We start from the raw sequence: 26782 nt of genomic DNA on the forward strand, positions 1-26782 counted from the left end.
GCTATACTCTACCAGTGCCTAGAATTGGTAATAAGATTGAGGCACTGCTAGTTGGCAATTCAGCTAAGTAGGGAGATATTGTTTTACTGATTCTGGACAGATTTCAACCCTCTGTCCCTTACACTTGGATGCTCAAATAGCATCCATGGCACAAAGAACCTTTCATCAGGCTAGGATGGTACACCAGCTTGAGCCCCTTACTACATTCTAGTACCTTCAAAGTTGGATTACTGCAATTTGTTACACGTGGAGGTGCTCTTTGAAGGTGGTTCAGAAACTTCAGTTGGTTCAGAATATAGCAGTGAGACTTCTGATTGGCCTTCACTATTCTGAACAAATAACACTTATTTTTAAAAGATTTATACTAGCTTCCAGTGTAATTCCAGGTTCAGTTTTAGGTGCTTTTTTAAAGCAGTTTGGAGCCAGGGTACCTAAAAAGGCAGTTTTCTCCTGTATGGACCTGCCCAAAATTTAAGATCTGCATCATGGGGCTGCCTAAGATTGCCTGAGATTAGGTGGGTAACAACTGAAAAGAGGATCTCCTCAGAGGTGTGTCCCATTTGTGAAAGGTGAGGAAAGCAACAACACATTTAAGTTTTATCTGATTTTTCAGTTGAAAAGCTCCCCAAAAATATTTTTAAGAAATGATCACGATGCATTAAGTTTCCCACCTTCCTGAAAAACAACAGTGATTCAGAAATGCCCCTATGCTGCTTCACAAGACCCCCAAAATTGCTGCAGGCCAAAGGTTTCTGAAAATATGCTGCCTTCATTCTACAGAGAGTAGCACACAGGTATAGCCCATAGCTGGCTGGGGCTTTAGGTCTGGGGGCACTGAAGGAAACCAGTGACTTGCATGAATTGTACTTCATAATAAAAGCCAACATTCCAGCCCAGAGTAAGCCAAGCCACACATGGCACAGAGCATTGGGCTGTAGGAGTTCTGTTGCCTCTTCAGACTTAGATTTGAAGGAGGATCACTATTTCACTAACCTTTCAGAGTTCTTTGAGAGTATCAATAAACATGTGGACGGGGTGATCCAGTAGACAATGTTTACTTGGACTTCCAAAAGGCTTTTAACAAAGTCCCTTACCAAAGAATCCTGAGCAAGCTGAGCAGTCATGGAATAAGAGGAGAGGTCTTCTTATGGATTGGTAACGGGTTAAAGATTAGGAAACAAAGAATAGGAATAAATGGTAAATTCTCCCAATGGAAGGATGTAAATAGTGGGGCCCCACAGGGATCTGTATTGGGACCGGAACTTTTTAACTTCTTCATAAATGATATGGAATTATGAATGAGCAATGTGATGGGCAAGTTTGCTGATGACATCAGATTATTTAGGGAGTTAAAGCAAAAAGAGATTGTGAAAAGCTCCGAAAGGATCTTTCCAAATTGGGAAAATAGATGATAACATGGCAAATAAAGTTCAATTAGAAAAAGAAGTGAAATCTCATCCTCCCCTTATACAAATCTATGGTGCAGCCATACTTGGAGTACTGTGTACAGTGCATCTAAAAAACAGAAAACATCAGAAAAGGGCAACCAAAATGACCAAGGGGCTGGAGAAACTCTCTTGTGAGGAAAGGTATCAATGTCTGAGATTGCTTAGCTTAGAAGAAAAGCAAGTATGAAGAGACATGATCGAGGTGTATGAAATTAGGCATTGTTTCCAAATGTGCTCTGCTGGAAACATTTACAAAGTTGTGCATGTTCTCAAGACACATGTTCGTTAAGGGCCCTTTAGACCTTGGCAATAGTGCATCTTGGCAGGACGGGACCCAATGATTCATACACACACAAGTTTTTTCAAAGGAGGGGAATTTATGAAACAATCAAGAATTTGAAATGCACACTCATTAATTGGGGTAGGTGGCCAGGCTGTGAGGAGTCTGGGCAAAATGCTGTGGGTGGCGGAACAAGGACATTCCCTGCCACTCAGCGTTTCTTTCTGGGTTATGATTGCTGACGGAGGCAACCAAGTCTAGCCGGGCTTGTCTAAGATGAACAGAGAAGATACCTGGCCCTGGGTGGCCACAGAACCCTGAAGCTTGCCAGACTCTCCAAAGCAGATTGGAACCATTCCAGTAGTGGAGAGACCCAGAGACCAAAGTTGTTTCAGTAGCGTGCTTGCCATCACGAATGAAACCAGTCGAGTGAACTGGCACATTGAGGGTTTGGAACTCTGTAGCTATTCAAATTGGTTTTGTACCTGAGTGGATGATTTGATCATGCTTGGGGGAGATCCCTTCAGGGCTGCTACATGTATGCATAATTAAATTGGTGTTTGCCTATTCTGGGGCTTCTGGATATATATAGCTTTGCTTAGATTTATACTGCCAGATTTGACTTTACATACTTGACCTGCAGAGTTTTTAGGCAAGACTGTTTCATCCTGTTCGTTTTCTCACACTTGCCTAGCCTTGCTCAGGCAGGATTTTTTAAAGTGACCACCTCCGTAGTTGCCAACTATCATGGGAGCCTACGGTGCCTGCCCTACTGCCAAGCAGCCTACTAACTGCATGCTATGGAGAAAGTGGAAAGGGAGAAGTTGTCCCCCCACCGCCACTTAATACTAGAATCACATCTCATCCCATGAAGCTGAATAGACATGACTGTATAGTTAACCCATGGAACTCCCTACCACAAGATGTAGTGATGGCCACCAGTTTGGATGGCTTTAAAAGAGGGTTAGATAAATTCAAGAAAACTGTATAGTATATCAGAAGATATGAATTGACTCCTAATTTATAACAACCTATGGGCTATCGCCTGTATAAGTCACTTCTAGGTCTATCAATGCTTGTCAGTGGCTACTAATCATGATGGTTATATGCTACCGCCAGGATCGGAGGCAATGTGCCTCTGAATATCAGTTGCTGGGGAACATGAGCAAGACAGAGTGGTGCTCTTGCATTCATGTCCTCCTTGTGCACGTCTCACAGGCAACTGGTTGTCCACTGTAAACAGAATGCTGGAGTAGATAGGCCTTTGGTCTGAATCAGCATGTCTCTTCTTACGTTGTTTTGTTCTTATATCTTATGCTAGCAGAATACAAGCTTCATTTACTGGTGTAATACAAGCTTACTGGATTTTGTTTTTACGTGGTCTAGATTTCCATCAACAGTGAGTTGCATATGGGATCCATCCCGCCTGATGAGAGCAGCAATGACATGCTGGTGATTGTAGATGATCCAGCTTCTTCAGCACCACAGTCAAGAGCTACTAACTCTCCTGCTTCCATCACTGGCTCAGTCTCTGACAACATGAATGGTTAGTATCTGTTTATAAACTTGGTCTAAGAATACATGGTGTATGTTCTGTACTTTGCATTGCTTATGAAGCAGGAGGCTATCTGGAAAAGAATGTCCCCTTCCGATTTGTTAGGTAACTGAAATCTGATGTGTTTCATCATTCACTGTACACTTGATGCTTTTGTTGCTATATAAGGTTTCAAAGTTGGTGTAGTCATGTATATGACTTAAAAGTATGAACTGTGATCTAGATAGTACCTGGTTCACATCCCAGCTAATCCATGAATTTTCTGGGTGATATTAATCAAGTCCCTGCCTTTCTCAGCCTCAGCCTCCCCCCTCATCTGTATTATGTGGATAATAATACTGATCTAGTACAACATAAATGCTGCCGGGGTATTGGATTTGTGATATTTTTTCATAGTGATACATGTAGTAGAAAATACATTCTGAAATATCCGCAGCAGCTAGTCTTCCTTTTCAGTTGTTGACTGCAACATTGTCTCTAGTAGGTGGGATTAAAAAGAAAGAGGTCCAGGAGGGAAATAGAAATCTTGTTTCTTAGCTCTTTGACTCATTTGACCAAGTTGGGGAATGTGACATGTGATCCAGGCAAACTGTGATTCCTTTACTCCCATTTTGTCCCAGACTAAGGAATTAAAGTTTCCTGAAACTGCTGGTATGAAAAAGGAGCAGTGCAAGACATCCAGTCTATAGCCAAAAAAAAGTTAGGAATGGAGTAGCTGCTGCAAAGAAATGTTCCTGGCTCATGGGGTCAAGACATCAGCTCTACAATAGGAGAAAACATTGTTTTCCATCTCTTTTCCCTCCCCACCCCTGGTTCAATATTGCCCTTGAAGACTCTCTAAAATGTTATCAGATAAGAGTGATAATAATTATCTCTAAAAAAAAATGTTCTTCTACTTTAGTCACCAGAGTTTGGGGAGATAGACAATTTAAATTAAAAGAAACTGAAGTTCCTGATTAATTTCTTTATGCAGGCCTTTTTTCTTAGTAAAGGCCAAGACACACCCTCTCAAAAGTTGGTAGAAGGGTATAAAATAAGTAAGAAGATGATTTTTATTGGACCAGTTCCGTTTGATGGAAAATTAATCCTTTTGATGGAAGGTTTTGGTGTTAAACAGAACTCTTCATTGAGCAGAGTGAGCTAAACTCCTTACATACAGAGCAAGTTCATTTCCTCAGATGCAAAGCTGAGTCTCTTCAAGTAGACATTGCGTAGATCATAAAATGTTGGTGTAAAATATTTACATTGTGTTAATCAGTAGGGAATTGCAGATTAACAATGGGAACGCAGGAAACCTGGACTTTTATTCAAACAACTGGCCTGTAAATTCAGCACGGGGATGCATTTTAATCCTCAAACAACCACTGAAATGTCAGAATGGGAATAATGGCAGAATCTTCATCCACAGGCAACAAGCTGCTTTTGTCCAAACCTAAAACCTTATTTATCCGTCTTGAAGAATGATATACCTTGATAGGGTTACATGTGCTAGAAAATACATTTTAAAGAGCCTAGTGTCATAAAAACAAAACAAATTGTGTCCTTGAAGAATGATATACCTTGATAGGGTTACATGTGCTAGAAAATACATTTTAAAGAGCCTAGTGTCATAAAAACAAAACAAATTGTGTCCTTTACTAAATTAGATTAAATTCTAGAGACACCATTTGTGATACACCATGAAATATGTCTACTTTTTCTTTATTCATGTGTTTCATTAAGGAATTTCGATACAGGATATGCCTGTCACAGGGAGAGGTCATTCAGGCAGAAGCCGAGGTCGCCCGAAAGGCTCAAACAGTGGATCAAAAAGCACAGGAAAAGGCCGGAGCCGGAAATCAGCAGCCGGAAGTGCAGCTGCCATGGCAGGTGCTAAAGCAGGAGCAGCTGCCGCCTCTGCAGCAGCGTATGCAGCATATGGGTACAGCGTGTCTAAAGGTATGAGTGTGTGTGTGGCATAGAGCAGGCTGGATGTTCCCGTTCCAGATCTTCAACCATCCTTAAGAAGTATGTAGTGTAGCTTAGTCCTCAGATCACATCTAGGTATGTTGAACTATCAACCCATAAAATGGTGTAAACCCCACACACCCGGAAATGGAGATTATTTTATATATATATATATATATATATATATATGAACAAAATGGCGCTCTGCAACTGCTCAATAGTGCTAAAATGGACAAGTTTAGCTTGCAAACATTTTTATGCTGCGGAATGGTTTGCCACTGAATTTTGGCTGCATCTCAATGATTTAAGATGATGATGAAGATGATGATAATCCCCCCTCTCCTAGGGTGGCCCATAATGTGGAGGGGGGAATGTGGAGGGGCGGAAATAGCCCCTGGACCTCCCACAGTTGCACATCACAGGTGTAAAAAGTTCACATCTAGTCCCAGACAATTAAGCAATCAGGTAGAAGTCACCAGTCCACATTTTTGCTCTTATCGGTATGCTTATAATTAGAAGGTTCACCCACCCTTGTGGGGGCTGATTAGTCTAATACATTTCCTCTCATAGCATTATATAGTGTTTAGTCAAATTAAACATCTTTACTAAATACAAAAATCCAGCTTTTGTTGCTTTAAAAATGCTTCATTTTCACCATAATGAATGGGCTCAGACAGGGGCATTGCTCAGCACTTAAAAGATTTGGAGGCCAAATCCATAAAACATAAATTATGGATTTGTGTTTTGTATGCTAATTTGTATCTACCGTATTTTCCGGCGTATAAGATGACTTTTTAACCCAGGAAAATCTTCTCAAAAGTCGGGGGTCGTCTTATATGCCGGGTGTCTAGGGCGGGTGCCGTAACTTCCAAACTTACTGTTTGGGTTCTGAGGGCGTCGGGGGTTGAGGCAGGCAAAGGGAGCACGAGCTCCTGAGTTCTGTGTGTGTGTGTGTGTGTGAGAGAGAGAGAGAGAGAAAGCGAGCGAGAGAGAGAGGGAAGGAAGGAGGAGAGCGAGGGGGGGTGAGCAACTCCTGGGAGGTCTGTGTTCTGTGTGTGTGTGCGCGTGTGTGAGAGAGAGAAAGCGAGTGAGAGAGCGCGAGGGAAGGAAGGAGGAGAGCGAGGAGGGGCGAGCAACTCCTGACGGAGGTCTGTGTTCTGTGTGTGTGTGTGAGAGAGAGAGAGAAAGCGAGTGAGAGAGCGCGAGGGAAGGAAGGAGGAGAACGAGGAGGGGCGAGCAACTCCTGACGGAGGTCTGTGTTCTGTGTGTGTGTGTGAGATCTGAGAGGCAGAGAAGGAGGTAATAGGTTTGAAATCAAATCTGATGTTTTTTTAATTTTTATTTGGTGTGCGTTGGAAGAGGGGTAGTCTTATACGGCGAGTATATCCCAAACTCTATATTTTAACTGGAAAAGTTGGGGGTCGTCTTATACGCCCAGTCGTCTGATACGCCGGAAAATACGGTATATATGCAAATTTAGAAATAATTAATAGGCTTCATTTCAATTTCAGAGAAGGCAAAGTCAGCCGATTAATTTCTCAAACAAACTACCTCAAATAAAATCATTCTTCAAAGAATTTGTACCCTGTGCCAGTTCATTTCATAGCAGCAGTTTTATTTATTTATTTATTTATTTATTTATTACATTTCTATACCGCCCTATAGCTGAAGCTCTCTGGGCAGTTTCCTCCTCATTTACAATTAATTTGCAATGGTGTGAAAAAATGCAAAAAAATCAATTGGCAATTAAGCTTAGGAAAAAAGCTCCCATTGGCACCAACAGAAGCATTTTTTCCTAAGCTTAATTACTGGGGTGCCATTGTTGGGGGTTGTTGCAGCATACGGGGAGGGTTAACCTTTTCCCAGCTAGCTGCAAGCCCCCTTTGAAGTCACTGCATGCATGCAATTACACTGACACTCGGGGATCAGGAATAGATATAGATGTGGGTCCCTGGGAAATAGATTCTGGCCCAAGGCCCAAAAGGTCCAGGCTGAGCAACGTCCCTGGGCTCAAATACCTGATTCCCCTTATCTTGAGAGTCCTTGGGGTAAAAAGGCAGGATAGGTTTTTTTTCCTAACCCCCCAAATCCTAATGCCACTAAAGGTCATGGTCATCCTGCAGTATTCATTTTGTGTTCAGTTAAATAGCCGTATTCTGAGTATGGCCTATTAAGAAAGGATTTGCATTTTCATTATTGTTAGGTATGTCTTCGGGCAGTCCTCTTCAGACTCCACTTATCCGACCTGCTGGACTTGCAGACTTTGGACCATCAAGCGCCTCTTCACCCATGAACAAAGGAAATAGTGTTTGTGGATCCTCCAAAACCTTAAAACTGACAGGTTCCTTGGCACCAGAAACTCCAATCCGAAAACAGTATAAAGGAGCCCACACCTCAGGTGGGCGGTAGTCATTTTGAATCGCTGGGACCTATGTGTGTTCGTATTGGCTTTCTAAGCAGCTCACGCCTACCAGCAAAAGGGGTATACAGATGATGCCTTGTTTCCATCCCATATGTGGGTATGAAGAGAAGATTACTGCACTATTGGGGCCAGAGGTGTTCTGTGTGCACTTTCATGTGTAGCCCAGATTTACTACCTTTGCAGGTTTGTGAGGAAGGAGGGACAGAGACTTGGGATGCTTGAGCTTAATTTTTCCATGAAGTTTTTTTCTGGCATCCTACAAATCATGCGCGGAAAAGATCCGGCTTCCACGTAAGAATGGCTGCACGATCTTCCCCCCTTTGGTCATACCCACACCAGCGCCCTCTCCCCTCGTCTTTCAGGTTTCAAGTGGCATTCAGCTCCAGTCTTGTAATAAGGAGATCGGCATCTAAACTTTGGGGGTGCTCTGGAGATTCAGAGGAGCCTTCTGGTCAGTGCGCCTTTTTGAGGGAGCTGTGGAAAAATAACTTGGTGGTTCTTATGTGTATGAATGGTGAGATACCACGAAGAACAGATTTCAGGGGAAAGGAGAGAGAAGTTTTGCACTGTGTCCTAGAAAGGGTCTTTTGTCAGTATCATGCTTCTGAACTATTAGGATGCTGCTTGGTTGGTTAAATGACAGTAGGACAGATTAGAGCTTCTCAGAATGACATTACTGTCTGCATCACAGAGTGGAAGAAGCTTCATAATACCCGGGTTCAGATGCACTTACTTTCATAGCATTGGGTTTTAAATATTTTTTTTTGCATTTGGCTTATGTGGAAATCTCAAAGGTTTTAGAGTAAAAAGCCATTTTGTGTGAGGTTTTTTTTTTTTTTAACAAGAAGGAATCTGAAACGGGGAAATCTCACTGCTTTTCTTCTCATTGTGCCATAGAAGAGCTTTCTGATAATGTTTTAAGTACCACTATTTGCCATACTACAAAAGATGACCAGTGGGGAATGTGCTGTTCCCCACTTCCATACGGTCTGTAGCAAAAGCAATGTCCTTCATTCCAAGCCATCCATTCGCTCTGTGTGTGTTTTTCCTCCAGCAACTCGTCTTTGTCAGCAGCGTCCACGCCCAGCAGGTTAAGATTGCTCCACTGTGATGATCTGGCACTGTAGCAGATCCTCTGTGAAGCTAGTGAAAGTTGTTAGAGCACAGCGACGCCATTAGTGCATCTCTTTGTCCTGGCACTCCATTCTATATGCACAAGAACCCTCTGCTTTGGCATGATACACACACGGTCTGCATTGCACTGAGATGAAGGAGGGAGGCAGCTCTCTTGCCTTCACATTGACATTAAGTGGATATTCTTTCTGGGCATTTTCATCTTTCAAGGGAGATCCAGGTTACGAGGTGAAGATCTTAGCTAAGGCAGCAAAGGATTTTTCAGTCTCATGCACCTTGCCTGGCATCTCACAGTGTAGAGCAAGTGCTTCCTGTTGACTCTGCCTCTAATTTGCACACCTGAAAATAGCAGAAATGAGTTCAGTTAGATTGATTTTTTTAAAAAAATACCGATTTGGAGGGAATAATTGGGTGGGGAGGGAATATTTAAGTTAAATCATGAGGATTTTACCCCGCCTCCCTTAGATTCACATGTGTATATACAGTGTTTAGAGGGAATCAGAAAAATGCCAAGCCTTTTTTCCTCTTTGAATGTGCTGTCTATTTTTATAACTGAACTTGTACATATGTATAAAAAGAGACACATCTTTCTTTTACTAACTGGAGAAAAGAATCTTAAATAAAATGGAGTGAGATAATTTTATGTAAATTCAGACTCTGTAGTTTATTGCTTCCACGGGAGAGTGTGGTGAGGTGTTGAAAAAAAGTGTGTGTTGAAATGTGTCTAGATACGTGGATGGATTCTAAAAGTTTGCAGATTGCAGATGTATCTTTATTATCTTAGCAATAATGCACCTTATGAGTATTTTCACATTTTTAATTACTTAAGACCTGCCTTATATATGTCTAAGTAAATGACCATGTGCAGTATGATAAACAGACAGTGCACAGGAAATCACAGATGACTTCTTTCTACTACAGTTTTGGAGCTATTTTCTGATAGCGCTGAAATGCATACCGGGGTGGTGGTGATACAAATGCTAATAAATGTCATACCATTCTGTACTGTGGTATAAATGCTTGCTGCATGAATAGGGGTTTAATGGATTCCAACAGCTCCCTTACATCCTCTTCTTCCTTCTTCCTTAAATACCTGGGCACACATCATCATTGTATTATTTTTCCATATAATTTAATATCCGTGTGTCCATTTGTGCAAGCTTGCACATTGTGAGGAAGTCAATGTGTTCCAGGTTAAAGTATTTCTGTGCTAATGGAAGTTGTTGTTGTCCTATGTTGATTATTATGATGTATACATTCATTTATGCAGTCCCAGATTTTTTTTTAGTGAAATAAGCCATGATCTCACACATCCAAAGTATTTATTTATTCTCTCTCTGCCTGACATGTCAGCTTTTGGTATGTAGATTTACCGTGATTCCTTCCTACCAATAATTGATTAATTATCCATTTGCTACTTCCTAAAAACTAGACTCTTGCTGGAAGACAAGGTTTGGCCTTCCTGTCCTATTGTCCTACCTGTGAATAGTTAGTTAAGTTGGTTATGACTAGGACGTTTTGCCTATGGGTCATGCTGTGAATGGCTTAGAGCTCAACGGAATAGGATCCTCATGTTCCTAGCAATGTGACTCCTTATACCAGTGAAGAGAGGGCTTAGTAAGATTGAGGCCATGGATAGACCAGGCCTATATCCCGGCATCGTCCCTGTGCACATGACGCACAGGGGATCCCGGGAGCAGGAAAGGATGATCCCTCCCTTGGCCTGGGATTTCACCCTACCCTTTAATCCCGCAGACATCGCGGTTTGTCCCGGCTCCTCGCGAGTAACCCAGGCACAGGGCACAGAGCTCCATTGGGGGTGGGGGAGGTTTTGTTTTTTAAAAAAACCTCACCGCTTTTCCGAACAGCACTCATGCGCTCCTTCTCGCTTTTTAAAATAATGGTGGCCACGATGTCACATGCCACGTGTAAACCAGGATGACAATCTCGTGATCATAAAATCACGAGATTGTCGCCCTCCGACCCCCTTGTCTAGCCATGGCCTTGAGACTCCTATTTTGTTCATTTTATTCTCTCTCTTTATTCTCTCTCTTTCTTTAACTGTACATCTTTAACATTCCAGTTAAAGAAGCTATTTGTCTTGCCTGGGTGTTTATGTAGCGTCACATATGCTATACCATTCCTGATACAGGTCTAAGCTTTAATATAGGATCTGTGAGATGGTGGCGTGGACTAGAAGTTGTAGGGGCCCTGCTCTCCAGGAGCCTGGGAAATTTAGACCCTAACCCAGACTACATCCTAATGTGTGTTTAAGGTGTAGTCCTATTTGTAGTGGGATAATGGCAAACTGCCCTTTAGGCTGAGATACCTTCATGAAATTATTATTATTATTATTATTATTATTATTATTATTATTATTATTATTTATATAGCACCATCAATGTACATGGTGCTGTACAGAGTAAAACAGTAAATAGCAAGACCCTGCCGCTTAGGCTTACATTCTAATTAAATCATGGTAAAACAATAAGGAGGGGAAGAGAATGCAAACAGGCACAGGGTAGGGTAAACAGGCACAGGGTAGGGTAAAACTAACAGTATAAAGTCAGAACAACATCAAGTTTTAAAAGCTTTAGGAAAGAGAAAGGTTTTTAGCTGAGCTTTAAAAGCTGCGATTGAACTTGTAGATCTCAAATGTTCTGGAAGAGCGTTCCAGGCAGCAGAAGAAAATGGACGAAGCCGAGCAAGGGAAGTAGAGACCCTTGGGCAGGTGAGAAACATGGCATCAGAGGAGCGAAGAGCACGAGCGGGGCAATAGTGTGAGATGAGAGAGGAGAGAGAGGAAGGAGCTAGACAGTGAAAAGCTTTGAAGGTCAACAGGAGAAGTTTATATTGGATTCTGAAGTGAATTGGAAGCCAATGAAGAGATTTCAGAAGTGGAGTAACATGGTCAGAGCGGCGAGCCAAGAAGATGATCTTAGCGGCAGAGTGGTGAACAGAAACCAGCAGACTGATGTGAGAGGAAGGAAGGCCAGAGAAAAGAAGGTTGCAGTAGTCCAGCCGAGAAATAACCAGTGCATGAACAAGCGTCTTGGCAGAAGAGACAGACAAAAATGATCGAATCCTGGCAATATTATACAGGAAAAAACGGCAGGATTTAGCTACTGCCTCAATATGAGGAATAAAGGAGAGTGAGGAATCAAATATAAAGCCAAGACTATGAGCTTCCTTGACCGGAGTAAGCGTAACATCATTGACAGTAAGAGAGAATGAGAGATAAGGAGAAGGTTTAGGAGGAAAGACAAGCAATTCAGTCTTTGCCATATTAAGTTTCAAACGACGATGAAGCAACCAAGCTGAGATATCTGAAAGACATGCCGAGATACGATCGTGAACATCAGGAGAAAGTTCTGATGGATGTAGCCTGCAAGAAAGAAATCTGAGTGGTTAAGATTTCCTGGCCAGCTCAGTTTTCTAATAAAGATGTGTACAGCAATTTTAGTACACGCATGGACAAAATTCATGAGAATTAGACATTGCACAGGAGAAGGCATGTGAACGCTAGAACTGCCTAATGGAGGGACACAACCACCAGGCATCCTGCTAAATTAAAATAGGGAGGGTAGAACATGCCTGTACCTTTTTAATCGTGGGAGTGTGGATGAAGTGATGCAAGATAGCCCAGAATGATGAGATCTTTTAAGTACTTTTAGACAGCACACTAGGACAATAGTTCTGTGCCTGATAGGACTTACAGAAGCCTTCCCAAACCTGGTACCCTCCAGATGTGGAGGACTATAGGTTGAGATGATCTGTAAGCTCTCCTGTCAGGATCAGAAACAGAACAATATTTTTCCTTTCCTGTTAAAGACTTTTTTTCTGCCACTGAATCCCAAGGAAGAGTTTCAGCCTGGTTGTTCCTTCAACATGGACAGCTGCTAGCTGGATTGATTTAATTAGGATGTTAAAATCCAAGTTTAAATCTCTAACAAAGCTTTTTCAATATCACTTGATCGTCCTTTGTGTACCCTTCCTCCCCTCCACAACTTTCCATAGGGCTCCAGTTTGTGCATGAAGAAGCCCACAAGATAAGAATGTCATCCCTGCTGAAGTGAGTGGGGAAACCCCTGCATGTACATTTAAGCTCACATGTACTTCAGAGTCTTCAGTCAGGGTATTAGACTTTTCAGCTTCTCCTTCAACCACTTTTAAATCCTAGATCCCTTTCAGTTGTCCTTCCTAATAAATTACTGAAGAGTTTAAAGCTCATTATCTCCAATTCTGGGAAGCGCTGAATAAGATTGTTAAATAGGTTTCACTTGAGAATCTGTTAATCTCTTAGCCTTAACTTCACTGGACACTGGAGACCTGCTGTGCTACCCAGATTGTTTTTAGTACTTTCTCTGACCTCTGCTTACTTTCTGATGTGATTACTTTCTGGTGTAATTTCCCCCTCTTTGATTGTATGCCTTCAGTAATAGCTGTTGTTCCGAGTATTACATTCCTGCTCTCCCTAAAGGTGACCCAGGCCATTTGATGCTGCTACAATACTTGGAATATCTTTATTTTTATAAAGTGCTTGAAGGAACAATCCTATGGCCCCTAGACAGTGTCTGAAAGGCCTTAGGATAATTTGGATTCCCAGCTCCGAGATCAAAGACAGCACTCCCACCACGGAATCGGAGCTCCGACTTCTCGCAATTGGAGTGGAAAGAACCGTGCTGGCTGCTCTCCGAGATTGGGAACTCCACTTCGGAGAAGGGGCGTTCCAGGGAGAGGCCAGGATGCAGGTTATCCTGAGGCCTCTCCAGTCTCCTTCCCCCCCCCCTCGGGAAAACAAAGCCTATCTAAGCAAAAATGCAGGGTAGAAAGATGGGGGGGGGGGTTTCGCTTCCACCGCTCTTTCACGGCCTGGATAGGATGAGTGTAAGCCTCTGAGTTTGGGGGCTTACAATCATCATAGTAGGACTCCACCCTTAATTTACAAAACATGTTATCAACTTCTTTTTGTCTACCTAATCATTAAGTCTTAATGGCAGTAATTTACAGTAAGGGAATGATAGGGCTCGTCATTTCTAAATCTCTCTTTTCCCTTCCTTCTGCCATGTTTACTTCCCCAAAGCATTATTGAAGGGATACACCTTGCTAACAATATGTGTCTAGCCACTTGATTTGTGCTATTGTGGGTAAAGTGTTCTTTGTAGTATGAATGTTACATTTGAATATTCCAAGAACCTACAAAGACTCTTGACAAATAACATGACGAATACCAGGATGCTCTGGAATAATGTGAAGTAAATGTATTACATTGCTTACAGCAGAACTGCTCAAATTTGGCCAAAGTCGAGGAGGAAACCTTTTTGCATCTGGAAATGTAACCAAGACAGTGAACAGATGGACAGGTTGTCTGATATGATGGCACTCAGTTTTGTTCTTGGAAGAAGAGAATGATCAATATAACTTGTTCAATTGGTGTGTGCCGATTCTACTTCCTGTAGGATTCTAAGGAAGCAAAAAAAAAAAATCATGAAAAATAGGGGCTGCTTTTTGGCACATTGGACATAACGGCACAGCCACTCATGTTGCAAAGTCAACATTCTACCTTTTGTGCAGTCATAATGTACCAAACTACATTGGGAGATGTCATACCAGATGCTGAGGTTCTTCTAGCAACTGTGTACATCTCCTTAGGGAGTTCCCTGTTGTCCTTTGAGAATATTAGGCTTATCGCTGTAGAATGCTATTTAAATATGGAGAAAGGGTGCAGTGAATTTGACAGAGTGGAATTTTACTTTTAAAATGAGCTTTGTGGGAGTTCTCCAAGGCCATGAGTTAAATGTCTTTGCTAAAGGAAATGTTTCTGTTGGGGGGAAATGGCTGGTTATATAAATGTAGTATATTATCCCAAATGGTTAATTGTCATGTGCAACTGGGGAATTAGGGCTACATCTGCAAATTTTAAACTATTTTTAGTCCAAATTGCAGATGTAGCCCTAATTCCCTAGTGGTCATGGCTTTCCTGCAAGAAACTCTGTAATTTCCAGTTGTTTTGACATGGCTGGATATCGTGCACTCAGTATAAATGTGTGGTCCAAATTTTCTTGAAGACATTTTGTCTGGTATTTGCATTGTGCAGCAACATACTTACACTGTGCCACGTAGTTATTTAATAAAACATTGAAAAGCTCTTAGTAACATTGACCTGGTTTGCACATCATGCTAAGGCATGGTTGGTTTTTATTGTGGGTGGTTTCAGGGTGGCTTAGCATGACATCCAAACCCACAGAGTTTTATCCCTCGTAGGTTGCTTTTTGTAAACAAGCCACTCTAAAAACTCATGGCTTATAGTAAGGTTGTTTATTGTGTCTGGGTTTTGACGATCAGCGAGGGAAACAATGCAGCGTTGCTTGTTTCCCCTGCCCCTGTGCATACCAGTCATGCAACCAGGATTACCCTAATTACCCACGCTGTGGATTGCTGCATTGTTCAAACCCGGCACAGGTGTAATTTATTTTCACCCGCCCTACAACCCATGGCTTGCAGTAGGGTTTGTAGGGTGGGTGAGAAGTCAGTATGTCCGCACCTGGTTTGGACGCCACAGCAACTCATGGTGAGGGCTAATTAAGGTAATCCAGGTTGTGCAACTGGCACGTGAAGCAAGGGGGAGGGACAACCAACGCGGCGTTGTTTCCCCCACTGATTGTCTGAACAGGCCCTGTGTATCTCCAGAGTAGTGATGTAATGGATGCCCTCTAGAGCTGTGATGGAGCTACATGGCAAACATATCTGCACTGCACAAAGATGTAAATATGTGGTGGTGTGGTTAGAATTTCGCTTGAAAACAAGCTACGTTTGGCTACTAACCCTTCCATAGTGGTTTGTGGCTGAAATTTGGCTGCAAACCGCCTGTGTTTTTGCCACCACCATGAATTGCAGCTCAGGCAGGGTCAGCATGCAACTCAGTCTGTAGGTTGTTACTTGAAATTAGCTCCACTGAAACTAGACATCCTTCTCAGTAGAAAAATATAGTGTGTTGTGATTTGTATTCCTTGTTGACTGTTTTCAGTTTGTTATTCTGATCTTTATCTGCCAGCAAAAACACAAATGACATGCTTCCTCCACGCTTCCTTGCTGTTCTTCAGTATAAAGCAGATGCATGTAGCACATGTGCTCTTTTTATGCATGTTACCCCATTTGTGTTTAAAATGCGTAATCACTCTGTCCAATTATCACTTAAATTAGCAGTTGTCAGTCACTCTGGTTTGTCTCAGAATACCTTTAAATTATGTCTTTAGGAGGCACCTTTGAGCGTTATTGCTGTGACTGTTCAGATAGCTCCATTTGTAATTGCTTTAAAAGGGTGCCAAACCTGTCACGTGTTTGCAATTATGCACTTATTAGTGGATGACGGGTGTGAATGAATAAATTAAATGGAATGCTCGTACGCACACGCCCTCCGTTCCTCACGCTGTTACCTGCGAGAGAACTGCAATGTTTCTCATGCTCTATTCGGAGAATATAAACAATCCCTGTGCATGGTAGCTTGTGCTTCTCAGTTAAAGCAGCATCTTTCTCTAAGTGGGGGATGTCCTAGGCTCCCCTCTTCTTCCCAGGTTATCCCCACCCCGCCATTTTGCCATAGGCATTAGCTAGTTGATGTCGGAGAAATCCGAAAAGGATTCAAATGACTTTGGGTTTCTGTAAATCCGACCTGCAGATTCTGCAGCGGCGTCTTCCAAGTCACGCAGATTCCATGGACTTGCAGACCATTTTTTGTTTTGCTTTGTTTTGTTTTGTTACTATCAGGAATCGTATGAAAATTACTGGGAAATATGTTAGTGATTATACCATTATTATTATTATTATTTTAAAAAATACAAACTTGTTATACATCTCTGACTTCTATTCAGCCTACGCTGTGTAGCACTTTTTGTGTGTGTGCTCTGTTCATTGATTGTACACTGAGTTAAGAAAAATATGCAAAATATTACCTGCCAGTGAACATTACAGGTATTGCATCAGACGTTATTGTGGGCTTTTCCAAGAGGGGGGAGGGAATCCAGTTCCTTCACTGAGCAGCCGACAGAACAAGATTCTTGAAGTACAGAGAAATGGAGCTGTACATCCCTAACATTAGCCAACGCCTGCAGGATTGTTGGGTCGAAAAGGCAATGCAGGGTCCAGGATTTGGAGGTCCAATGGGACTCTCAGTGCCCTCCCTCCTCAGGGAGTGCACCATCTTACCAGCACTGTTGCCAGTTCCTGCTTCTCCTCTTCCTCATCTTTGCTTCCTCCTGCCAGCTTGCCAGTGGCATCCAGTGCAGCTTCTTCACACTACCACCCTTGTTTGGGCCAGAGTAAGAGGAGAGTAAACGAGCAAGTTGCAGAGATGAGGCAGGTCCAGGGAGCTCTTGTGAGTAGGCTCTCTCTGCTGTGGCATGAGTCTTGACAAGTGCCCAACCATGCTGACCCTTGACACCAGCCTTGTAAAAAGGCATTGATGTCCCATCCCTGCCTTGGCCATCTCTTGGACCCCTTCTACCTACTAGTCACCCCATCTCTACCCTACTTTTTGCCTTGATCATTAGCCAAGGCCTGCAGACCGTTGGAGCCAAAAGCTCTTCACATCATTTGAAAACCGACGTTGATGGCCTCCACCCTGCCTGCACTGTTTCCTTGAGTGGCATGCACCATAGCCTGAGGCAAAGAGGGCAATAAAATGAAGCTGCAGGTGTGGGTCTCATTGGACCATCAATGAAAGATAAGCATTTGTACTGAAAGCACTCAACTTTAGGTGCTACACTGATGTTCATACCTTTGCTTTGGACTGTTGGTGAGCTCTTGAAATTCAGGTAAGAAAAGGCCTTTTGTCTGTGGATTGTCTTACAGACTGCCCAGAAGTAAACCTGGGTTTACCACTGAGCATCCACACAGCAAGGGGCTATAGCCATTCTAGGCAAACATAAAACATGAGAGCTATGCTGGATGAGACCAAAGGCCTTTCTAGCCTAGTGTTCTGTTCACACAGTGGCCAACCAACTGCCTGTGGGAAACTCACAAGTCCCATCCCACTTGTGTTCCCTAACAACTGGAATATAGAGGCATACTGCCTCTGATACTGGAGGTAATGTACTTTCAAATTTTGGGTGGGTGGGTGGGTGGTATTATTTACCAAAAAAGTATAGACCTAAAAAGCATAGTATGTGAGTAGACTGGCCTTGCATTGGATCTCAATAGGATTAAAATTGTTTTCTTTCCTTCCCACTGGTGGCTGCTTCTCTGTAGTTTTACAGATATGGCTGCTAGGACACACATTTCTCAACAATTTTGCATATTCAATGTCAGTTACATCGTCTTTTCCAATCTGCATTTGCTGCAGCTTTGCTTCTCAACATGCTTTGCCAACAATCACTCAGACTCCCAACAAGCCATGTGTAATACATAATTATAGATAGATAGTTTATAAATAACATATTGACTTCTTGAACTGCTTTTAAATCTGTGCTGCTTCTGGTGTTTACAATTTGTGGACAATTACTGGAGCTATATTTAGTTGCCATTACCTGCTATAAATATTTTAATTCTTTTAATCCCCTTAGCGGTGTCATTATTTTTTCTCCTAGTTCGCACGGCATCCTTCTGGCTTTGCAAGATCCAGAACTCCGGAATCATTTTCCTTTGAGATGGGTTTAGCATTTTGTGCGGTGCAGGCAAATTCCAAACCTTGGGCAACTCTGCCAGACAAATATACAGCACATGACTAGAAATACAGAGAAACACAAAAAATGTAGCATCGGACTTGTGGAGGTTAGGCTTCATGAGTGCCAAACTAACATCAGTAGGCCCATTTGTTTCAACCCAGTTTGGCCCCAATCACATACAGAGCTGGAGGTGGGTGTGGACTGGCTTTTAGTGCAAAAGAAGTGTAAAATCCCCCCACACACACACACACACATATGTGGCTTATGTGCTGATTTAGTTCCCACACCTGCTTTTCTCTTCAGCTGAGTTCCGATACCAGTGGAATTATATTGCTTGAGGGGGGAGGGAGGGAGTACTTGTGGGAGGGTCCAACTCTTCTCCCCCGCCCCTCCCTTTCTAACACTCAAGGGGCCATCCTTGCTTTATATATGATTGTGGAGGAGCTGAGTTTAAACCAACAGTTTTGCTGCCTTCGTGTTTTCCCTGGCCCCGTGTAAGTGATGAGGTGGTGGAGAGAAAGACAGATGGGAAAGAGGGCAGGGAGAGCATGATGAGAAGAGGTGAAACAAAGGCACAAAAAGAGGACAAAGGCAAAGGAGAGAGACTGGCAGGAGAGATGGACAGAGGAGAGAGGAAGGAGCCAGTGTGGTGTAGTGGCTAAGGTGTTGGACTGGGAGTCAGGAGATCCGGGTTCTAGTCCCCTTTCGGCCATGGAAACCCACTGGGTGACTTTGGGTCAGTCACAGACTCTCAGCCTAACCTACCTCACAAGGTGGTTGTTGTGAGGATAACATGGAGAGGAGGAGGATTGTGTATGCCGCCTTGGGTTCCTTGGAGGAAAAAAGGCGGGATAGAACTGTAATAAATAAATAAAGATGAGGAAGAAGAGACAGGCAAGAATGGGAGAGAGATGGTCAGTCCATGAAGTGCTGATGTCAGGTCAGTACATGGTAAAACATCATGCGCTCAGTATTTAATGGTGGATGAGGGTGCCAACCTGGAAGTATCATTGAGGTCTGGGTGGGTGCTCTGCCCGCCCAGGTCCACAGTACAGCATCAGTGTAGACTGGAAAGCTTGGAAGAGGGTGGCAATTTGGGCTGTAGGGAGTCCATATATCTAGTTCGACAAAGCCAGTGTCTAGAGCATGGGAGGGAACCTTCAGCCCACAGGCTTACTCTGGCCTGCAAAGTATTTTTGAATTTCTCCAGGGAGTAGACATAACGGCAGGAATTTCCCTGCATGCAAGAACTGTGCACGTCAGAGATAACGGCAGGGGCTGTGGGCAGGTGAAGCAAATCTATCAGTGTGACTTCGCTGTGCACCGGCCTCCCCCAGTGGGAGAAGCTGGAACACAGCAAAGCAGGATTCCAGGCAACGTGCCAGCCCGGGAACTAAATTACATTGGCCCCACTTCCTGATGCTGTCAGTGTACAGTTCACACCAGTATCCAACAGCTTCCCTACCCGAGCTTGGTAGTGTGGATCCCCAGGCTGTTAGTCTTGGGCAAGTTCAGAATGCCAAGCTGCGTATCGGGACTGGTTGAGGACTTCATGGCTGACATAACAACTGTGGGGATATAGTGACATGTCTCTAGCACAATCCATGTAACAGGAGTCCCTCTTGACAATGTTTCAATGTTGAACAGTTCTATGGTGGTCTGTGGGTAGAGAGACGTACTGCACTCCCATTGTCATGTATTTATTTATTCATAACATTTTTATACCACCCAATAGCCAAAGCTCTCTGGGCGGTTCACAAAAAATGTCATTAACATGACTTTCTGTTGAGGTTTAGCCTAATGGCCTCCTCTGAACGAAGGAAGACATAAGAAGAGCCATGCTGGATCAGACCACAGGTCCATCCAGTCCAACACTCAGCTCACACAGTGGCTAACCAGCTGTCCACCAGAGACCCACAAGCAGGACGGTGCAACAGCACCCTCTCACCCATGTTCCCCAGCAGCTGGTGTATATAGGCTTACTGCCTCTAATACTGGAGGTAGCACCTAGCCATCAGAACTAGTAGCCATTGATAGCCTTCTCCACCATGAATTTATTCATTCCCCTTGTAAAGCCATCCAAATTGGTGGCCATCACTACATCCTGTGGTAGCAAATTCCATAGTTTAACTATGAGCTGTGTGAAGAAGTACTTCCTTTTATCTGTCCTGAATCTCCCACCAATCAGCTTCATGGGATGACCCCAGGTTCTAGTATTATGGGACAGGGAGGAAAAATGTCTCCCTGTCCAGATTCTCTACACTATGCATAATTTTGTACACCTCTATCATGTCTCCCCTTACCTTCCTTTTTTCCCAAGCTAAACAAACCCAGCTGTTGTAACCTTCCCTCACAGGAGAGATGCTCCTGTCCCTTGATCATTTTAGTTGCTCTTTTCTGCAGTTTTCCAGGACCTGATACATCCTGGAAAATGCCACCAGAGGATGATGTATCCAATTTGATACCCATTGGGGAGTTTCCTGCTGATGTGACTGCCTTTTTTGTCAAAGCCCTAGTTGACCTGTGGAATGAACAGATGTCTCAGGTGGTTGATATAACCACTCTGAAACATCCTTCCTGCTTGGTAAAACCCTTCAGTGTACTAGGGCAATCCTGGTTTCCTTGGAGCAAACAAACAACAGAATGGATGACTAAAATGCTGGGGGGAGGGGGGGATTCTAGCCTGCACTTCGTCCGATTCAGCTTGAGCCCACCCCTTGCAATGGTGATGGTGGCAGCAGCAAAGAAATTATTCTTTTCCACCCCCATCATGTCAGTTCAGTATTGTTTAGCAGAATTGTTTTGGGTGGTGCAAAACCCACTTGGTAGAGGCGTCCATGGAGATCAAAGAGAATTCTTAACAGTCTGCTGTGATGTTTGCTAAACATTTTGCTGATAAAATTCTTCACATCTCTTCTGACGGATACTGTTCTTTGTACAGTACAAATACAGGATGTTAGTTGAAATGCAACTGATCATATTTGCTTGGTTGAGTTTCAGTTATTACAGTCTCAGGATGTGGACTAGAGGTTTGGCAGCATAGGCGTGCGCAGCACATTTCATTAGGGGGTTCAGCCAGGGGTTGGTTTTTTTAAGGTAAACATTGATTAAATATATAGTAATAAAGGACTTTTTTCCATTCATCAAACAAACAAAATAAACGAAAACTGAAGTAAACTGTATTTTTTTTAATTAACAAGTAATCTGTACTTTAAAAATACACATTTTAAAATGGAGACTCTGAATACTGTTTTTTGCTGTAGTGATAACCAGGCATATATAAAGATATAGTCAATTTTCACCATCTTTAAATTTAATCAGATAATGACCTAATCCAAACTTACTAAAACAGATTCACATTTAAAACAGATTCTATCACATTAACAACAATGAGTGTCATCTTAAGTTCCAGCACCATACATAGAATACACCATACATCAAATGCCCTAATAATGATTTTAAAAGATTGCCCTGTGTGCTGCTGAGCAAAGAATTTGGAATGAGGTCCAGGAGAGAGACTTCTGGGGTGAATATAGTGAGGACGAGGGGTGGCTGCGAGCCTAGCATAAGAGAGGGCTGGCTGGAAAGATTTGGAAAACTTGGGGGAGTGTAGGAGATCTGGAACTAGGGGCATCTCTGGAAGGCCGCGAAGGGGCTATTGGCAGAAGACAGGAGATGAAGGAGAAAAGATAGGATGGGAAACCGTCACAAGGGCACATCAGTCTTCTTTACTGATCAATTGTAAGCCGCTCCGGGAGACTTTTAGGCTGAGGTACGGGATAAAAATACTCTAAATAAAAATGCTCTAAATAAAATAAGGGCAAAAGAAGAGGATTGGCGTAGGGGGAGCCCTGGGGAAAGAAGAGAGAGAAATGCCCCTATGTGTGGGGCTAGAAGAGGGAGAGAGGGTGCAGACAGGAGAGGTATGAGTGTCCCGGAGGGGAAAGGAAACAGAGGTAATGTTTAGCCTTGAGGAGAAGCCTGAGGGGAGACATGATAGCACTCTTCAAATACTTGAAAGATTGACACACACAGGAGGGCCAGGATCTCTTCTCGATCCTCCCAGAGTGCAGGACACGGAATAACGGGCTCAAGTTACAGGAAGCCAGATTCCAGCTGGACATCAGGAAAAACCTCCTGACTGTTAGAGCAGTATGACAGTAGAACCAGTTACCTAGGAAGGTTGTGGGCTCTCCCACACTAGAGGCATTCAAGAAGCAGCTGGACAACCACCTGTCAGAGATGCTTTAAGGTGGATTCCTGCATTGAGCAGGACTTGATGGCCTTATAGACCTCTTCCAACTCTATTATTCTATGATTCTATGAAAACAGTAGTGTAGATCCTGCCTGAGACACCTGGGCCCTGTACACCTAGGAAACCCAATGCATATTGTTCAGTATCTAAATTATAGCCAGCTCTTGCCAGGGCTGGTCCAAGACATTTTGCTGCCCAAAGCGGAATAGCAAATGACATGACCCCCCACCCCACCCCTAAACTCACAGTGCCAAGCCAGTAAAGTCATTTTGGCACTTGAGGCCAGTGGACAACAGCTTATTAGGCCATAATAAAGTTGTGAGTCTTCCAGATCTCACAGGATACTTTACAGCTTTTGAACACAAAAGAAGAAGAGGACTATACCACAACCTGGCCTTGTGGGTCATGTAACCAGCAAGTCCAGTCCAGAAAGGAAATCCAGACACAAGCAATTCAAGCCAAACCACACCACATACCCACATACTGTATAAGAAGTCCTACAATTCTCAGCATACCCCAGCCAGCCATGCTGGCTAGGGGATTCTAGGAGTTGAAGGACTTTTTTCTGTCTAAACATGCATAAAATTGTGCCTTTAACTTATCATGTCACACTAACAGGAATACAGGAATCAAATAGGATTTCCTTCTTCAGTGGGACACACTTACTTAGGAGTAAGTACCATTTTGTTATAGGAAAGGATAATATATTTTTAATTAAAATTTAAAAATAACTATCACCTGGTACAGAGTTTTCCTATGGAAGACCTGGCTGGTTCACTGTTGTAATTATTTGATTGGGACTGAAGTAGAAGGGCACTAATTTTGCTGTACTTATTGTCTTTAACTATGGTTAAATATCCCAGTGTGGGATGTAATTACTGTCTTTAAATATGGTTAAATATCCCACAGTTACCTTGCTATTCTATTTCTACAATTCTTTTTCTCCTGTCCTTTCTTCATCCTCTCTTCATTTTCAGGCTGCATCCGGTGCACATTTACCTCAGAGTAAGTTTTATTGATCTCAGTGGGGCTTACTTCTGAGTAGACATACATAGGATTGTGCTGCAGCTCTGTTTTAAAGTGACACAAGAGACACACATACCATATTTACCAAAAGAATGGCTTGAAAAATAAATATTGTAGAGCTAGGAACAGTGTAGGCCCCTGACTGTAAGCCCCACCGCTGGCCGGCCTTCTCCCCCTCACCTCCTTCGCACGTGGTGCTCTTCTCTTCCTCCTCGTTGCTGCTGCCAGCTCTCCTCTGTGAGGAGAGCTGGCAGCAGGTCTCTTCCAGTGGTCTCTGTGAATTGGAAATAGGAGAGCAGCCCTTCTCCCCGAACATCTGTCTTTGCCCCTGAAGGAACGTGCCTGCCTGACGAGTGAATTGCGGAAAGCGCGGCAGCCCCTCGCCCGCCGCCCGCCGGCCACTCTCCCTGCTCTGGCCCTTCGCAGGGAAAGAGAAAGGCGGAAGGAGGTAACTGGGGAAAGCAGCGGAGAAATGCACCCACAAAGGTCTCCGCTCCGCAGGGAAGCCCAAACGGCACTTACTGGCCCCACCATACACCTAGCCAGGCCCCGCCCCCGCCAGGCCCAGCAGCAGGAACCGCAGCTGCGGCCACAACGAGGCGCGGAGCCGGAGGGGGAGCAGGAACCGGAGTGGGGCAGGCGCAGCCACTGGAGGCTTCTGACGGGCGGCGCTGCACATTTCCCTCTGACCCGTCTCCGGAGTGACGGCGCCTGGCTCGGCCCGCAGCGGCCTCAGAGGGGGTTCAGCAAGGACGGGGCAAACATGGCGGCGGCGGCACATTAGGGGGTTCAATGGAACCTTCTGCATCCCCTGTGCGCACGCCAATGTTTGGCAGGGCGTACTCTGCTAGGCTGATGATCAAGAATTAATCAAGAATTCATACTTTTCTATGTAAGGAAGTGGTCCTTGCCTCCATGGAGAAGGAGGTGATTACCTGTCTTGGATGCAGGTAATCTCTCTTCTCTTGGGTATAATGCTTGGGTGGGTGGTGGCTGCACAACTCCAGACAATGCTGGATGAAACTGACGATCTAAACCCATTTCAATCCATTGTCAAGCTTGGGTTTAGCACGCAAACTGTCTTGGCCACCCTGTTGGATGACCTGAAAAGGGAGAGCAACAGAGGAAGGACAACGTTGTTTGTTGTCCAGGATCTCTTGGAATTTTTCAATGTCACTGACCATGGTATTCTTCTGAAACAGGATGTGAATGAGGGCACTCTTTTGTGGTGGCTTTGCTTCTGCCCAGTGGGCAGATTCCAAAGGGTGGTGTTGGAGATTGGTTTCAGTGACAAGGCCCTAGTGCTATGGTGTTCATAGGATTCTAGCCTTTTCTCTGTTCAATGAGCTCCATCAGACGAGTGTTTTATTGCATGCTGGTTACTGGGCACTCACAGATTTTCACAGGTCCCTCTCACAACGTCATCTGCCTCCCACGCACCTCCCACCCCTTCTAGACTTCTTCACAGGACAAAAAAACCACCCCAGTAAGTCTGACTTACTTTTAAAGATGGAAGTTGCCACTATCTCCTGCTATGTGCAGGAGAAGCAGTGCAATCAAAACAGCCCACTGAATGGGCCATGTGCATGTTGTTTACTTTCTCTTTTGAAAGAGGAAGTAATGAGGGACAAACACATGGGCGGAGAAGCAACGGTAAACAAACACAATTTTCCCCCATCTGATGACGCTCCATAACTATATGAAACTACTGGATGAAGCTGCCTGGAGTGTTAGAATGAGATGCCATCTTTGTTTTGATCATACCCAGTTCTATTTCTCCTTTATATCATTAGGTGAGACAAGGTGTTTGCCTGCATCTGAATAGACCTAACGTGGGGAAGTGATATGGGCAGTCAAATCCTGTCCACCCCCAACATCCCCCGACACTCAGCTGCCTTCTAGATTAGGAGTTGGGAACCTTTTCCAGTCTAAGGAATGGATCGTTTTAGAGAAGCTCTGCATTTCAAGGGCCACAGGCAAACACCCCCTCCAATCCCATTGTATGGTAGGAAAAACATCTACTCAGAAATACGCATGATAAGCCTATCTAGTAGTACTCACAACTAAGCAGTATGCACCTCTGCATGTCTACTCAGAAGTAAGCAGGAAAATTAATAATTCAACAGCACTTTCAAATAGTATCCCAGCACAAAGCCTCTGCATGTCTACTCACAAATAAAGCAGGGCAACTCTCTGTGACTACACAGAAGTAAGGAGGACAAGGCTCAGAAGAAAGCAGAACTGAATCATTCAGCAGCTTCCTTCTCTCTGCCCTGCAGGGAAAATCTCTTATCTCCAATCAGCTGGTGACTGGAAATAAGCACTTTATCTTGCTAAGTACTTTCCCTTGCTAAGCACTGAGAAAGGGAGCATTTTCCAAGCTAAGCAGAAGAAAGCAGTTCTCTCCAATCAACTGCTGACTGAGCTTTTTCTTCCATGGCAAGGTGGCAGCCCAGGGGAAGAAGCTGATGGGCCCGATGAAAAACTCCCACGGGGGCGTCATCAGGCCCACAGGCCAGAGGTTCCCCATCTCTGTTCTAGATCTTTGGGCAAACGCTGCCGTATCAGGATTCCTGATTGTGGGAGATCTGTAAATGTGTTCAGCCAAAACCGCCTACAGAACCCGTTGCAGATTTTTGTGCTCCCCTCTTTATCTCTATTCGTATGCAGGCAAACACCTGCACAGGTCTACAGTGGAGGTGTGGAGCTCATAATGAGCTGGATAAAGGGTAATAAACTAAAATGTAAACCAGATAAGGTTAGATAATGTTAGTTAGCAGTTAGCCGTTTAATGATTTTAGAAGGTAGAGCATTGGTAGCTTTGGATGGAGTTGCACTCCCCCTTAAAAGCCAGGGTCCTAGCTTGAGAGTGCTGTTTGATCTGGTCCTTACATGGATGCTCAAATGGTATCTAGGGCATGAAACACCTCTCTAACCTCTTTAAGTGGGTATATCAACTATGGTGTCTCCTAGTTGGGCATAGCCTTGCTACAGTTTTTGAGTAATCTTGCAATATCCAGATTAGACTATTGTAATGCATTATCACCCAAAGC

The 26782-nt window shown here is 43.7% G+C and overlaps 1 protein-coding gene across 1 annotated transcript in view; it reads left to right on the forward strand.

The window, feature by feature from the left end:
- The window catches only part of INO80 (INO80 complex ATPase subunit), an 80951-nt gene extending 71516 nt beyond the window's left edge, over positions 1–9435 (forward strand). The window contains exons 34-36 of the mRNA XM_063117707.1: positions 3115–3274; positions 5006–5221; positions 7434–9435. Of these exons, the coding sequence (XP_062973777.1) occupies positions 3115–3274; positions 5006–5221; positions 7434–7639 (582 nt within the window). The 3' untranslated portion in view covers positions 7640–9435. The remainder of the gene's footprint in view (positions 1–3114; positions 3275–5005; positions 5222–7433) is intronic.
- Positions 9436–26782: the final 17347 nt, after the last annotated feature.

The sequence above is a fragment of the Elgaria multicarinata genome, chromosome 2 (assembly GCF_023053635.1).
Source record: "Elgaria multicarinata webbii isolate HBS135686 ecotype San Diego chromosome 2, rElgMul1.1.pri, whole genome shotgun sequence".
NCBI lineage: Eukaryota > Metazoa > Chordata > Lepidosauria > Squamata > Anguidae > Elgaria > Elgaria multicarinata.